Source organism: Cervus canadensis, chromosome 3 (assembly GCF_019320065.1).
Source record: "Cervus canadensis isolate Bull #8, Minnesota chromosome 3, ASM1932006v1, whole genome shotgun sequence".
In the NCBI taxonomy this organism is placed as follows: domain Eukaryota; kingdom Metazoa; phylum Chordata; class Mammalia; order Artiodactyla; family Cervidae; genus Cervus; species Cervus canadensis.
Window position 1 is genome coordinate 27,078,567 of NC_057388.1, and position 18,022 is coordinate 27,096,588.

Consider the following 18,022-nt stretch of genomic DNA (forward strand, 5'->3'; position numbering starts at 1 on the left):
ATTAGGATTGTTTCACAGAAACTTCATTCACTATGACTCAACACATATTTACATGTTGAGATCGAGGTCTGTACATGATTATGTTTATAGGAAGAATTCTAAATCCAAAACCACCTCATTGGTTCAGATAATATGAACTATGGTGAAACTTTAGCACACTAAAAAATCTGGAGGATCCTCTACCATTGCAACAGAATTTCAGACCAAACCCCCAAGACTGATTAAAGTCATATTTTTATCACCTCCTTCTCCCTAATCTTATAAATCTAGATAATTAACTACCTAGAAAATATGGCACATATTAATTGCAGTGATCAGGTTAACTCTTCTCAAAGAACTTATATATTTTTGTTGTCACATATTTATAACTATGGGTAAGCTTATTTCAGTTTTCAAAATACACTTTGGTCTAGAATTGCACATACTTCCCAACGTGAGAGTAAACCATAATGCCTCATTTTATCCTCCATTACAGAAGACAATAGATGTGCATCTTCGAATGCAGTGTCCTGCACCAAGTGCCTTGCGCTGGGTCCGGAATGTGGATGGTGTGCTCAAGAGGTGTGCCTTTTTCCTTTCTTTCCCTTTTGGATCCTTTGTCTTTTCCTGAAAGTGACCTTGCTAGCATGATTTCATTGACCTAATATTCTGTGCCTTGAAGATGCATCAGGAAAAAAGAAAGATATTGTTGAACATCAGGAAAATGTTCTTTGGTTTTATGCTTGGAAACAGCATGTTTGGCTGACTATAAGTATAACCTTTTTATTAGGAAAATTATGGTAATTTTAAAATGAAGTGCAAACCATTTTATGTTTTCCATCTGTTCTATAGAGAGAATTGGCAAACACAGATAGTAACTTTTGATGGGTAATAGGCTTTGTGTGAAATTCTTACTGCAGCTTGGGGCATTAGGTTATATATCCAAGTTGGATCGTTGTTTTGTGCTTGCTTATTAAAGAAAAGCAAGCTAATTTATTATTCCATCTCATTTGTTTTTATTTGAAATACTTGGAGATAAATGATTTGCTCCCTTTCATAACACTGAACATCAATTCATTGACTACTTATGGAAAATTTGATGCTTTTCTTTGACATGTGACCCTATTCATGCAATATTGTGTACATTTAAATTCTGTGACATACAGAATAATCAGAAAATGTTTATTCTTCAGAATTAGTATTTTTGTAGTCAAATAAAGAGAAACATATCCCAATAGCAAACTTTTTAGGAAAACAATTACAGTGTTTTCCTTCCTTGTTGGGCTCTAAAGTTGTTTTCAGTTATTTCTTTTGTTGGTAATTTTCAATCAAAACTACCTTATATATTAAGTTTCAATGAGGAAGCCATCTGCTAATTTGGGGTTTTTAATGAGATTTCCTAGGTAGCTTACAATTATTTATGTAGTTCCTGGAAATTGAAACTAATAGACTTTTAATGGCCTTTTGCTTGGCGTGAAGAGAAATCTTTAGCTTTTGCAACCTCTTGATTTAGTTGAAAAAACTGTACCTATCACTATCTTTACAATCTCTCCTGTTACTGCTTGCCCTTATGCATCCCCCAGGAGGAAACAGAAAAATGAAAAGTAGCAAAGGATGATGGTCAATACTTTCTTCTATGCAGCAAGTCAGGAAAAAGGCAGGGGAAGGGCTCGTGAACAGGCACCATGTCTATAAGTAAGCAGTCCCCCTGCTGACAGCCTGAAAGCTTCCTGGATGTACCATGGGCTTTATCAGTCAGAAAAACAGATGCAACTCAAAACTAGGCACTGCTTTGCCAGAACTCATGGAGCCAAGCAAAATAATAGGACAATTCCAGAGTTTCCAGGATCAATTTCATTCCTCCTATGATCCAAATGACCAGACAGAATTCACTCTTTTCTCTGAGCCTCCCTTTCCTCATCTCTACAGCCTAGAGTTTGGAGTTTACTTGTAGGTTTTCCTTGTCAGGTATGCTTGATATTCATTGATATGTTGATATTTCCTGACCCTCACCCAACATTCCATTTTAGATTTTCACTGCAGCACTAAGGAAGATCATTGCCCTGGAGAAGGAAATGGCAACCCACTCCAGTATCTGTGCCTGGAGAATTCCATGGACAGAGAAGCTTGGCAGCTTCCAGTCGATGGGGTCGCAAAGAATCTGACACGACTGAGTACAAGGCACATGCTGAGTATACACAAAGAAAGATTATTGCAGTTGTGAAGACTGTGCCAACTTAACTTCAGTTCCTTAGAACTTTAGCGCTTATAGTTTAGAAGAATTTTCAAAACATGGCTCAGAAACCCAGTTGTCAGCTAAGTGCAACATGCCAGCCATACAGAATCAGTCAGCTTCCAGAGAGCACCCTTCTCCATTTCACACCTCTACTGGCACGAAAAATTGGAAGAGTCACAATTATGGGAGCAGCAATGTTAGTCCTGGCACAGAGGAGGGATTTTGTATATTCAGAGGAGGAATAGGTGGTCAACTGGAAGGAGGTAAGCCAAGAAGGAAAGGTAGGGTGGCTTCCAGAGGTGTTTGCTGTTGGTCCAATCTTCAGAAGGGGATCTCAGAAAACACCCACAAATGACTTGGCTGTTCATGTCCCAAAATATTCTTCTATGTGGTACAAGGTAGCCTAATATTTGTGTTGAAAAACCAGGCTCTGAAACGAGATCAACTGGGATTCAAATCCCAGTTCCATCAGTTTCCAACTATGTATACTTGGCCATGTTAACCTACCCACTGTGAACCTCAGTTTTCCCTAATTCTAAAATGGAAATAATAATTGAAACTATAACAAGTGATGGAGTTTAAATGAAACTGTATGTGGGAAGCATTTGGCACACAGGCATTGCTTAAGTTACTATAAGAGCTACAGTGAGACTCAAGCAATTCATTCAGACTTAAGAAAATTGCCTGAATTAAGAACATGTTAGAGGAAGCAACCTGTGTTAAGACTCAGTCACACTGGAAGATAAAATATTTGGTTTCCTTTGTTTGCTGGGTCAGTCTATTGTACTTTATTTTTGTTGGACTGTTTTGATTTTGCTTATGTGTGTATATTCAGTCACAAGTGTGTATATTCAGTCACATGTGTATATTCAGTCACACTTTTTATTGTTGTCATAAATCTCAGCCTCTACACTGGGCTTTTGCAGTTCTATGCAGTTTTCCTTTTTTTTTCTTTCTTCTTCCTTTTTTTTCCTTTTCTCCTTTTTATAATTTTAATTTCTTTAAACCTATTATATTTTTTCTACACTTATTCCTTTATTTGCCTTTCCTACTGTACTTTTCCCCTTGCCGTTAACCTTTGATATATATAAATCTTCATCCACCTCTATTTAACTTTGCATATCTATTCTTTCTTTTCTTTCTTTCCTTCCTCTCAACTTATTTGTTAGTTTTGTTTTCATTGCTTTATTTCCCACTTGGCACCTTGCTTTAATTTTATTTTCCAGTTTGTGCTTTAGTTTTGTTCTTAACTGGAAAATATAATTTTTTATTTCCTATGTTTACTGAATCAATCTACTGTACTTTATTTTGTTGAACGGTTTTTACTTTGCTTATGGGTGTATATATATGTGTGTATATTCCATTATTTTAATTTTTATTTGCCTGATTTTGTAACTGCAATTTATCTGGGGTTCAACTTTGGTTTTTCAGTTTTGGGTATTTGTTTTAATCTCACTTAATGCCATAACGAACCACTTGTGGAATCTTAGTTCCTGACCAGAAATCAAGCCCTGAGCCTTTGAAGTGGGAGCACTGACTCCAAGACCCTAGACTACCAGAGAACTAACTCTAGGGAGTATGAAATAGTGAGAACTCACACAGAGGAAACCACTTAAATATAAGACTGGGTGTCACCCAACCACCAGTAGCAGCCTGTGCAGGATGCCTCATCTGAACAACAAACAAAACAAAAATACAAACCCAATCATCAGCAGACAGGAGAACCACCTCACTCAGCCTTGCCCATCAGAGGAAAAACAAACAAAACTCAGCACAAATCTCACCCTGTGTGAAGCTCACACAAACCACTGGACCAACCTTAAGAGGACAGAAACCAAAAGGCAGAAAGAATTCAACCTTGAAGCCTGGGAAAAAAGAGACCTCAAACACAATTAGTTAAAAAAAAAAAATGAAAAGGGAGAGAAATACTACACAATTGAAGGAACAAACTAGAAACAGAGAGATCCAAATAAATGAAGAGGAACAGGCAAACCGCCTGAAAAGGAACTCAGAATAGTGAGAGTAAAGGTGGTCAAAACCTTGAAAACAAAATGAAGAAAATGCAAGACTCAATTAACAAAGACCTAGAAGAATTAAAGAATAAACACATAGAGACAAACAACACAATTACTGAAATTAAAGATACTCTAGGAGGAATCAATAGCAGACTGTCTGAAGCAGAAGAACGAATTAGTGAGCTGGAAGATAAAATGGTGGAAATAACTTCTGAAGAGCATAATAAAGTAAAAAGAATGAAAAGAACTAAGGACAGGTTCAGAGACCTCTGGGACAATATCAAACGCACCAACATTTGAATTATAGGGGTCCAGAAGAAGAGGAGAAAAAGAAAGAGAATGAGAAAATTTTTGAAGAGATTATAGTTAAAAATTTCCCCAACATGGAGAAGGAAATAGTCAATCAAATCCAAGAGGAACAAAGAGTCCCATACAGGATAAACCCAAGGAGAAACATGCCAAGACACATATTAATCAAACTAACAAAGACTAAACACAAAGAAAGAATATTAAAAGCAGCAAGGGGAACAGCAACAAGTAACATACAAAGGAAACATTATATGCTTAACAGCTGATCTTTCAGCAGAAACTCTGCAGGCCAGAAGGGAACAACAGGATATATTTAAAGTACTGAAAGGGAAAAATCTACAACCAAGATTACTGTACCTGGCAAGGATCTCATTCAAAATTGATGGGGAAATAAAAAGCTTTTCAGACAAACAAAAGTTAAGAGAATTCAGTACCACCAAACTAGCTTTACAACAAATGTTAAAGGGACTTATACAGTCAAGAAATACAACAGAAGAGAAAAGATCCACAAAACCAATCCCAAACAATTAAGAAAATGGCAATAGGAATATATATATATATATATAATTACCTTAAATGTAAATGGATTAAATGCTCCAACCAAAATACACAGACGGCTGTATGGTTATAAAAATGAGACCTATATATATGCCATCTACAGGAAACCCACTTCAGACCTCAAGACACATATAGACTGAAAGTGAGAGGATGGAAAAATATATTCCATGCAAATGGGAAGCAAAAGAAAGCTGGGGTAGCAATCCTATCAGACAAAATACACCTTAAAATAAAGAAGATTACAAGAGATAAGGAAAGACACCACATAATGATCAACGGATCAATCCAAGAGGAAGACATAACAATTGTAAATACCTATGCACCAAAAATAGAAGCACCTCAATACATAAGACAAACACTAACAGACATAAAAGAAGAAAATGACAGTAACATAATAAAGGTAGACTTTAACACCTCACTCACACCAGTGGACATATCATCAAAACAGAAAACTAATAAAGGAACCCAAGTCTTAAATGATACATTAGATGAGATGGCTCTTACTGACATCTTCAGGACATTCCATCCAAATGCAAAAGAATACACTTCTTCTCAAGTACACATGGAACATTCTCCAGGATAGGCCACATCTTGGGTCAGAAATCAAACCTCAGTAAATTTAAGAAAACTGAAATCATATCAAGCAACTTCTCTGACCACAACACTGTGAGACTAGATATCAATTATAAGATAAGTCTGTAAGAAACACAAACACATGGTGATTAAACAACACATTTCTAAATAACCAATAGGTTACTGAAGAAAGCAAAAGGGAAATAAAAAAAATTTCTAGAAACAAATGACAATGAAAACACAACTCAAAACCTATGGGATGCAGCAAAAGCAGTTCTAAAAGGGAAGTTTATAGCAATACAATCCTACTTCAAGAAACAAGAAAAACATGGAATAGACAACCTAACTTTACACCTAAAACAATTGAAAAAAGAAGAACAAAAACCCTGCAAAATTAGTAGAAGGAAAGAAATCATAAAATCCGAGCAGAAATAAATGAAAACAAAATGAAAGAAACAATGGTAAAGATTAATAAAACTAAAAGCGGGTTCTTTGAGAAGATAAACAAAATTGACAAACCTTGAGCCAGACTCATCAAGATAAAAAGAGAGAGGAATCAAATCAACAAAGTTAGAAATAAAAAAGGAGGGGTTACAACAGACAATGCAGATATACAAAGGAATATAAGAGGCTATTATGAACAACTATAGGGCAATAAAATGGATAACCTGGAAGAAATGGACAGATACTTAGAAAAGTTCAATCTTCCAAGACTAAACCAGGAGGAAAGAGAAATTATGAACAAACCAATTACAAGCACTGAAATTGAAGCTGTGATCAAAAATCTCCCAAAAAACAAAAGCCCAGGACCAGATGGCTTTACAGGAGAATGCTATCAAACAATTAGAGAGTGCTAATGCCTATCCTTCTAAAACTCTTTCAAAAAACTGCAGAGGAAGGAATACTTCCAAACTCATTCTATGAGGCCACCATCACCCTGATCCTAAAACCAGACAAAGACAACACAAAAAAAGAAAACTACAGGTCAATATCACTGATGAACATAGATTCAAAAATCCTCAACAAAATCTTAGCAAGCAGAATTCAGCTTCATCAAAAAGCTCATACACCGTGATCAATTTGGGTTTATTCCAGGAATGCAAGGATTCTTCAATATATTAAAATCAATCAATGTGATACACCATATTAACAAATTGAAAGATAAAAACCATATGATCATCTCAATAGATGCAGAAAAAGCCTTTGACAAAATTCAGCACTTATTTATCATTAAAACTCTTTAAAAAACGGGCATAGAAGGAACATACCTTGACATAGTAAAGGCCATATATGATAAGCCTACAGCAAACATTATTCTCAATGGTGGAAAACTGAAGGCATTCCCCCTAAGATCAGGAACAAGACAAGAGTGTCCACTTTTACTCAACACTGCTCTGGAAGTCGAGCTTCAGCAATCAGAGAAGAAAAATAAATAAAAGGAATCCAGATCAGAAAAGAAGAAGTAAAGCTCTCACTGTTTGCAGATGACATGATACCTTACATAGAAAACTCTAAAGATAGTATCAGAAAATTACTAGAGCTAATCAGTGAATTTAGCAAAGCTGCAGAATACAAAATCAATACACAGAAATCACTTGCATTTCTATATACTAGCAATGTAAAATCAGAAATAGCAATTAGGGAATCAATCCCTTTTACCATTGCAACAAAAAGAATTATATATCTAGGAAAAAAACCTACCTAAGAAGACAAGAGAACTGTACACAGAAAATTATTAGACACTAATGAAAGAAATCAAAGATGACATAAACACATGGAGAGATATTCCATGTTCCTGGCTAGGAAGAATCAATTTTGTAAAAATGACTATATTGCCAAATGCAGTCTACAGATTCAGTGCGATTCCTATCAAATTACCAATGGCACTTTTCACAGAACTAGAACAAAAAATTTCACAATTCAGATGGAAACACAAAAGACCCCAGATAGCCAAAGCAGTCTTGAGAAAGAAGAATGGAGCTGACTTCAACCTTCCCGACTTCAGATTATACTACACAGCTACAGTCATCAAGACAGTATGGTACTAGCACAAAAACAGAAATATAGACCAATGGAACAAGATAGAATGCCCAAGAAATAAATCCATGCACTTATGGATACCTTATTTTTGACAAAGGAGGCAAGAATATACAATGGGGCAAAGACAGCCTCTTCCATAAGTGGTGCTGGGAAAACTGGACAGCTACATGTAAAAGAATGAAATTAGAACACTTCCTAACACCATACACAAAGATAAAATGGATTAAAGAACTAAACATAAGATGAGAAACTATAAAACTCTTAGAGGAAAAATAGGCAGAACACGCGATGACATAAATCAAAGCAAGATCCTCTATGACCCACCTCCTAGAATAACAGAAATAAAAACCAAAGTAAACAAGTGGGACCTGATTAAACGTAAAACCTTTTACACAGCAAAGGAAACTATAAGCAAGGTAAAAAGACAACCCTCAGAATGGGAGAAAATAACAGCAATGAAACAACTGACAAAGGATTAATTTCCAAAATATACAAGCAGCTTATAGAACTCAATACCAGAAAAACAAACAACCCAATCAAAAAGTGGGAAAAAGACCCAAAAAGACATTTCTCCAAAGAAGACATACAGATGTCTAACAAACACATGAAAAGATGTTCAACACTGCTCATTATTAGAAATGCAAATCAAAACCACAATGAGACATCACCTCACACCAGTCAGAATAGCCATCATAAAAAAGTCTACAAACAATAAATGCTGGAGAGGGTGTCGAGAAAAGGGAACCCTCTTGCACTTTTGGTGGGAATGTAAACTGGTACAGCCAGTATGGAAGATGGTATGGAGATTCCTTAAAAAACTAGGAATAAGCCACCATATGACCCAGCAATCCCATTCCTAGGCATATACCCTGAGGAAACCAAAATTGTGAAAGACACATGTATCCCATTGTTCACTGCAGCACTACTTACAATAACTAGAACATAGAAGCAACCTAGATGAATGGATAAAGAAGTTGTGGTCCACATACACAATGGAATATTACTCGGCCATAAAAAGAATGCATTTGAGTCAGTTCTGATGAGGTGGATGAACCTAGAACCTATTATGCAGAGTGAAGTAAGTCAGAAAGAGAAAGGTAAATTTTGTATTATAAAGGATATATATGGAATCTAGAAAAATGGTACTGAAGAATTTATTTACAGGGCAGCGATGGAGAAACAGACATAGAGAATAGACTTTTGGACATGGGGAGAGGGGAGGAGAGGGGGAGACGTGTGTAAGGAAAGAGTAACATGGAAACTTACATCACCATATGTAAAATAGATAGCCAACAGGAATTTGCTGTGTGGCTTGGGAAACTCAAACAGGGACTCTGTATTAACCTAGAGAGGTGGGATGGGGAGGGAGCTGGAAGGGAGGTTCAAAAGGGAGGGGATGTATGTATGCCTATGGCTGATTCATGTTGAGGTTTGACAGAAAACAACAGAAGTCTGTAAAGCAATTATCCTTCAATAAATAAATTAATTAATTTTAAAAAAAGTCACTGGCCATATCATTAACAGAAGGAGCTATCCACTCCCCACATGCTGACCTGATATCATTGACAGGAAAAATGCTGTGGTTATTTTTGAAAGATCACCCACCATTTAGGCACATATGCAACTGATGATTTTATTTCTTAGCCAGCAAGGGTAGAGAGACAAGAAAGGAAGATTCACTTTTTTCTCTGCTCATGACAGAAAAGATAAGCAAAAATAACTTAAGCCTGGTTTTTATAATTCTCAAAGCTGGACAAAAGTAAAAGTTCACTAGAAAATTTACACAGAGTATAATCAGTTTGTCTGCATTCTTGTGTAGCATGTTAATCTGTGATTTTATATATTTTGACTTCTCTTTCTCTCCATGTTACATAAAAGTAACTGGGAAATAACTTAGGACAGACAAGAGTATATTAATATTATCTAGTTCAATGTTTCATATTCCTTTTAACATATATGAAAAACTTGAAATATCTATGTGGGGAAAAAGAGACAAACATATGAAAGTTTTAAAGGCTTCTCTTCCTCTTCTGCCTGAGTGTCAGACACAGGTTGTGATTGCATAGCCAGAAGTTTTCAAATCAGCCCTTGGAACATAATTAAACTGAAATATAATATTGGGCTGGCCAAAAAGTTCATTTGGGCTTTTCATGTCAGCTTACTGACAAACTCAAACAAACTTTCTGGCCAACCCAATACAAAAAGCTTTCACTGTTAAAACGGAAAATGATAGAATCTTTTCATTTCTATTCAGATTGCCATGCTTGGAGCATAGAAAAGACTCAGAAATGAGTACAAGAAAAACCTTTTCCTATTTATATCTCCAGATTATTACATTAAAGGGATGAAAGTAACAACTGATGAAAAGTCAACTAGGGGAATAACTTCAATCTGGGTGTTTCATCCTCCAGTAGGTTTTAGATACAGACAGTTGGGAGGATGATTTTGCTTGAGTATTTCTTGTAAAAAAAAGTAAAATATAAGAATTAGAAGACATTAAAATGACTCAAAACACCAAAAGTTAAAAGGGTGTGGTTTCAAATTCTTTTCTTTTATACAAAGTGGAAAGTAGGCCACAGTGGGTAGGGGCAACATTCCATTCTTTGTTTTGATGCCACGATCTTTTCTTCCCTTTTCAAATCTAACTGTCAAATTGGCAACGTACTTCTAACTTAGTTTTTATAGTAAAGTAAAAACAGCCATGCTGATTCAGACACTGCAAAACAATTGAGACTTTTTTGCCTATTTCAGCAAAATGATTTGACATTTAAAGGTCAAATGATATAGCTTGATGTATAGTTGCAATGAATTAGCCACACTCGCTTCTTTTTCATTCTATATATAAAAATCACAAAATTCTGGCCGAAAAGAAAAATATGAGTTATTTGTACCTTATTTACTTTCTTAATTTGAAGTCCTGCAGTTTTTACTTTTGTAAAACACATGTGGCCTTTGGTCTGTGGCCTGTCATGGGAGGCATGAATGAGCATACATGTACCAAGCCCTATATGCCCTCAGTATTCCCCAGGCTCTAAGGACAGATGAGGTCCCCTCATCTAGCCCCATAAATCTAGCAGTATGTGCCACTTTTCTTTGAGTAGTTCCAAGTTATTTAAGAACTAAATCTTACATTTTGTACCCCTAAGGTTTATCAACAGATAGGATAAATTTGGAAATGAGAAAATAAGTCTTTAAACATTTTAAATTCCAGGCTAAAATCTAGGTTTGTGGCCATTAGCAAGGCAATTTTTTTTATTCCCTTGAAGTCATTCACCAATGACACCTGGAGATCTTGACTGAAAAGAACATATTCTTTCTTGTCTTTTAGTTATATTTATAACTGTGCAACACACTCTAATTCAGGATCAGGACTGTGAAAGGTAACATACTAAACATTTTTGTGCCACATACTGTCTCTGTTGTGCATCCTTCTTCTTTTTTATTGTTTTACAGAATTTTAAAAATGTAAAAAGTATTTTTTAACACTCAAGCCATACATCAACCAGCTATGGTTGTGTTTGTCTCACTGTCTCTAGTTTTCCAACCGTTGTTCTCAATTGAGAGAAGAATTAAATTAAAACCCTTATTATCAGAGAAATGCAAATCAAAACCACAATGAAGTACCATTACACGTCAGTCAGGATGGCTGCTATCCAAAAGTCTACAAGCAATAAATGCTGGAGAGGGTGTGGAGAAAAGGGAAGCCTCTTACACTGTTGGTGGGAATGCAAACTAGTACAGCCGCTATGGAAAACAGTGTGGAGATTTCTTAAAAAACCGGAAATAGAACTGCCATATGACCCAGCAATCCCACTTCTGGGCATACACACTGAGGAACCAGATCTGAAAGAGACACGTGCACCCCAATGTTCATTGCAGCACTGTTTATAATAGCCAGGACATGGAAGCAACCTAGATGCCCATCAGCAGACAAATGGATAAGGAAGCTGTGGTACATATACACCATGGAATATTACTCAACCATTAAAAAGAATTCATTTGAATCAGTTCTAATGAGATGGATGAAACTGGAGCCCATTATACAGAGTGAAGTAAGCCAGAAAGATAAAGAACATTACAGCATACTAACACATATATATGGAATTTAGAAAGATGGTAACGATAACCCTATATGCAAAACAGGAAAAGAGACACAGATGTACAGAACAGACTTTTGGACTCTGTGGGAGAAGGCGAGGGTGGGATGTTTCGAGAGACCAGCATGTATATTATCTAAAGTGAAACAGATCACCAGCCCAGGTTGGATGCATGAGACAAGTGCTCGGGCCTGGTGCACTGGGAAGACCCAGAGGAATCGGGTGGAGAGGGAGGTGGGAGGGGGGATCGGGATGGGGAATACATGTAACTCCATGGCTGATTCATGTCAATGTATGACAAAACCCACTGCAATACTGTGAAGTAATTAGCCTCTAATTAGCAACTAAAAAAAAAAAAAAACCCTTATATGAATGTTTTTATACTGCCTACCTCCATTCCATCTAATTCTTCATCAGTGCTAGGGATTTTTGAACTCATAATTAGTGATCTCACATTCAAGTAATATTAAACTTGATAATCTCCTTTCTCCATAACACTATGACATTCTTTGCTTCCTCTAAATTTAATGCCTATGATAATTACATTAACTCACTTAATGGCTGAATTCTCTGATGGTCTGCTGACTTAAACAGGGACTCTCTCCGTCTTGTTCTGTTCTGCATCCTCAGTACTTAACAAAACTACTGTCCCTGAGTTAGTATTCAATCAATACTCTTTTGATTAAATTAATAATTGGTTGGAAATGCAATTTTTTAATCAGTTGAACTAGAGAAGGAATGACTGAATGCCAGATCAAAATAACCACTTCCAGGAAGATCACTAAGCAAATATTCAGCTAATACATAAGCAAATATCCCAAATAATTCAAGCCAACATTATATATAGTAAACTATATTTCTATACTTTTCAATACATTTCCTGGTCTTAGGGAGAAAAACTGGTTACATGAAAAATAAAAATATTAAATTTTTCTCAGTCAAGATAAATGTTAAGCCTGCTCAACTAATTCCAAGTTTACTGGATGGCTATGGAATTAGCATGAACTAACCAATGCTAAATTATAATGAAAGTGCAAGATTCAGGTGCAAAATCATGAGAATCTGAGCTGCAGTTTTATATCTCCCAGACTCACTGTACCATCTTCCTTGGTTTACTGAATTACTTACATGCTATTATGTGTATGAGAAGTGAGGGAATTTTTAGCCAAAGAAATATAGATTTCCAGTTCATTATTTTATGAATTTTGGTACCTAATTAGTCTCGTGATTTCTGAGGACTTGCTCCCACATTCCAAACATAATAGAATATAGTAAACATACCAGTTGGGTTCTTTGAGAATTAAAGCTTACATGCAGAACCACAATGAATGGTCTGTTTTGCCTAAATTTTCTCTTGGAGCAGTATTTCCAAAGTAAAATATTTAGAAAGAATTAAATTGGTATAATTTTACAGTAATCAGTTAATGATATTTAAAGTACTTGGTTTAAATCTCCTTTTTAATATTCATTTTTTCTTTCAAAATAAGATTCAGAAATTAGACTTATTTAAGTCAGATTTGCCAGTATTCTTATTGGAAACATGCAGCTATTCTTAATAGTCATATAATTTGTATAATACTGGAAGATATTTCCTTGGTAGTACGCATTATGTGGTTTTCTTTGGTTATAATTGGGATGATATGCACTAAAACATCAGTGATTTTCTTTCTTTTAAACAGGACTTCATTTCAGGTGGATCAAAGAATGAACGTTGTGACATTGTTTCCAATTTAATACACAAAGGCTGCTCCATTGATTTAATAGAATACCCTTCTGTGCATGTAAAACCAAGTGAAAATGAAATTAATACCCAGGTGACACCAGGAGAAGTGCTGATCCAGCTGCATCAAGGTATGGTTATTTCCAAATAAATCAGTGTTTATTCTTAAGTTAGAATTATATCTAGCCTTTGTTGCTGTACGTGTGCTCAGTCCTGTCTGAGTCTTTGCAACCCCATGGACTGTAGCCCACCAGGCTCCTCTGCCCATGGGATTTCCCAGGCAAGAATACTGGAGTGGGTTGCCATTTCCTTCACCAAAGGATCTTCCTGACCAAGGGATCAAACTCATATCTCCTATGTCTCATGCATTGGCAGGCAGATTCTTTACCACTGAGTCACCTGTGAAGCCCCTTTCCAGCCTTATTTGTTCATATTTAACATTTTATGACAGGCAGTATTGTTGCTGTATAAATAACAATGGGCTCAGAGTCAAGAAATCAGAATTCTAGGCTTTCTTGTGCCTACAGCTAGCTAGCTGTGTGTCCTCGGACATTCTCTGCAAACCTGACCACGCTATATTATAATTATGTGTTTCCAGTCTTGATCACATTATACTATAATTGTGTTCCTAGGACACTGCCAGCTCTGTATAAGAAGAAGAACATGTTTTATTCCATTCTGTTTTTCCAATGCCTATCAGGGTGCTGGCATGTAGTAAGCATTCCATAAGTGTTTGCTGAATTTGTTAGTTGATTAGTTGGTAAGAGATGTGAATTTGTCTTAGAGCCTTTGTGATAAGCTTTTAAAAACAAAACTATAATTCATAATTATCATAATTAACTTGAGCTGCTTTAGTCCCTGAGAGTAATGCACACTCTTCCTCCTATACTTCTCTTATACTTTTCCTCCCATACATTTGTATTCCACAGTTTGGCATATGTAGTAGGCCACTGGAAATTATTCATTTTCTTTAGTGCCAGAGAATCTCAACGAACAAACTGCATATGGCAAGATAAGTTCAAGTACAAAGATATGCATCACTAAATTAGATACATTTAGTTTTAAGTGGTATGCAGTTGCCTTCAAGCCTTCATTATTTCATTTTGGCTGGCCTTGTCCTGTTACTAAATTTTTGAATAACCATTATCGACAAATGCCCTGCCAATTCCAAGCTATTTTTCTCTAATCTTTGATTACCAGAATAACAAAGTCCATTTCTTTCTTGGCCCTAGGCATACTCTCAGCTTCAAATTAAAACTGTGCACGTCACCATATCAAACAATTATACAGACTAGTATGGACATAAATGAATGTCAGCTGCAAAGGGATACACAAAAATGAAAGTAACTAGGTTGGTATTATGACACTTGCCACCTTCTATTGCTGCCATAACGAAATACCATATAGTAAGGAGCTTAAACAATAGAAATCTATTTTCTCACAGTTCTAGGACCTAGAAAGTCTGCCATCAAGGCACTGCCAGATTCAGTTTCTGAAGGGAGAGACAGTGACAGATAGAAAAGGAGCTCCCTGTTGTATCTACATATCAGTGCAATGATTCCCTCACGAGGACCCGACCCTCAGAACATCATCTGAACTTAATCAACTCCCAAAGGCTCCATCTCCAAACATTACCATATTGTGAGTTAGGGCTTTAATTATATAAATTGGGGGAGGGGACAAAACTCAGTCCATAGTCCTTGATATATAAAATAATGTTTTCTGAGTTCATGAAACAGTTTCAGAAATTAATTTTATTTTATAAAAAAAAAACTGAACTCTAAAAAGTGAAACTGTTTTTATAGACCAACATCTCTGAACACCTTGCAATAAAATTTGAAACCAATATAAGATGATTAACAAATATTAAATAATAGAGAAACCAAGGAAAGCTTCTCCTAAATAAATTCTATCTCCAAGAATAAATAAAAATTCTAGTCATAGACAATTTAATTTAATAATAATGATAATAACAACAGCACACATCAGAACATAATGGGATATGTTCAAAGTTGCTCTCAGGAAAACTCAGAACTTTAAATGCTCTTATCATTGAAAAAGAATGAAGCATACAGATAAAGATATAGGAACAACAAAAACAAAGTAACTGTAAGGAAAACAAGAGGAAGAAATTAATTAGTTAAGAAAAAAACAAAATGAAATAAGAAATAGAAATTAAAAAGGAAATGAATGTATAAATCTAATAGCTAAATTGTTGGCAAAGCCAATTAGAAAAAGAAGACCCAAAGCAAATGACCTAATTATACAGACTATGACCAGAGAAAAAAAATTGGGGGAAAAACTTCAAAATATTAAAAATGGTAAAATATATAAATTATGATAAAAATAATTTCCTAGGAGAATATAGATGACTAAAATTGACTCAAGAAGAAGTAGAACCCTAAGAAATCTAATAAAGATACAAGAAGTTAAGAAAATTCTAAAAGAAACTCTCCCTAAAAACATTAGGTATAAATATTTTCATGGGAAATACACTTTAATGTTCACCTAAACATTCAAGGAACACATTATCCCTAGGCTACATAAATTCTCCCATGGTTTTTTGAGAAGGCATAGAAGCTACTCAATTTTTACAAGTTATCATAACTTTAGGATCAAATCCCTAATAACCTTTTAAAGAATCAAATTAAACTTCATATTATAATAAGAACAATGTCACCATACAAGTAGATTTAACCTACAGCAGTTGCTTATCCTAAAATCAATGCATTTTTTATTATCTTAGTTTGCCAAAAGAAGAAAAATATATATTGTTATCTCAAGATGCCAGAAATCATACAATTAAACTTAGTGTCCATTCCTGCCCAAACGAAATTGAAGAATACTTTGTTAATACATATTAAAATCCTTCTGAAAGTTTTATATAAAAGCAATCAGACAAGAAAACCAAATACAAGTGATAAACATATTGAAAAGATAAAGCGAAATTAATTTTATATGTCTACACAGAAATCCAAGCAAATCAAACAAAACTAATACTATAGTTAAAAGGCTGTGAAAGGAAAATTTTTAAATATTCAAAAATCAATGAATTTCCTATGTAGTATTTTTTTTTTTTTACTGGTTACTTGTTCTTCAATATTTCTATTTTATTTTTTTATATTTTTTTTTAGGTTTTATAAAATTGTCTTCTATGTAGTATTAAATGTAATCTAAAAGAGAGCATTTCAAAGCAGCAACCTAAAATGTAAACTGTCTGGCAATAAACTTTCTAAAAAATATGTAGAGTCCATTGTGCTACCTAAAAGCCAGTATGAATAAATGCAGAAGAATTCTATGTTCCTGAAAAGGAAAATAATATTATAACAATTACAGTTCTATACATATATATATATTCCAGTAATATAACAAAATCTAAGTCAATCAATAAATGTAAGACAATCCCAATGAAACCTGAATGCACTTTGTTGAAACAAATATTCAATGATACTCATTATACACGTATGTATCTATATTTGTCTGTCTCTCCATGTATATATAACAACCTACTTATTTAGGATACATTTCTAGTCATAGATTTACTAGGTTATATATATTATTAGATTATTCACAAGAAAAATTCATATCCAGTTAAGCTTTCCGGAATCAACTTCGCCTATTTCTCATTCTTTTTAATCTCTTCAGTTTGTTAAGTATAACTAGTCTATTAGCCATTTTCTTTTGTTTTGTTCCTAGTACTAGAAAGCTTGAACCTTTTCCTTAAGTTTATTAACTATCTTTACCTCTCTATTTTGTGTGTGATTTGCCCCATTCATACAAATTTGCTTATTTTTCTCACCGAATGTTAATTTTCAACAGCTTACAGATGAGGCTTATCATATATTATTTGCCTCTAAAAATATGGCTAATAGCCTTTTAAAATGTCTTGCTCTTTTTTAAATACTTAAGGTTTGAAAATTACAAGGTGCATTTTTTCTACTTGTATGTTACAGTTAAATTTATACACTTTTATGAATTTAGTTTGTTCTCTTTTGTAGACATAATGGTGGTTGAATCCTCCTGAAACTATAAAATGATAGTTCAAAACTTGAGAAATTGTTTCAGTGCTGTAGATAAGCAATGGCAGTGGTGGTAACAATGCAGGAGAAAAATGGCCAGACTTGAGAGAGAATGCAGAGGTTCTGTCCCCAGAGATTGGTGAAATCATTATGGGGCTTGATTTTAGCCAATACTGATGAATTTGTGTATGAAAATACTATAATTGTCTAGTGTGTATAAGTTATCCTTCCTATAGCTATGAAAAACTGTATTTTTATAATCTGCATATATAGCAAATAATTATTAAAATAGGTTTAATAAATTCATCCAAAAATGCACTGTGGCATCAAAGACATGCCAGCTTTGGGGCATAATATATAAAGCTGTATCTGGAATTTTACCGATTCCATATATATATATATACATAAACCTCATTCCTTATGATGTAAAACTCCTTTACACTCGAACACAGAGACAAGAGTTGAGGGTCTGTTAC

General features: G+C 34.8%; 1 protein-coding gene across 1 annotated transcript in view; it reads left to right on the forward strand.

Moving 5' to 3' along the window:
- ITGB8 (integrin subunit beta 8) overlaps positions 1-18,022 on the forward strand; it is a 95,045-nt gene that overhangs the window by 32,931 nt on the left and 44,092 nt on the right. The window contains exons 2-3 of the mRNA XM_043462802.1: positions 476-561; positions 13,487-13,658. Coding sequence (XP_043318737.1) covers positions 476-561; positions 13,487-13,658 — 258 coding nt within the window. The remainder of the gene's footprint in view (positions 1-475; positions 562-13,486; positions 13,659-18,022) is intronic.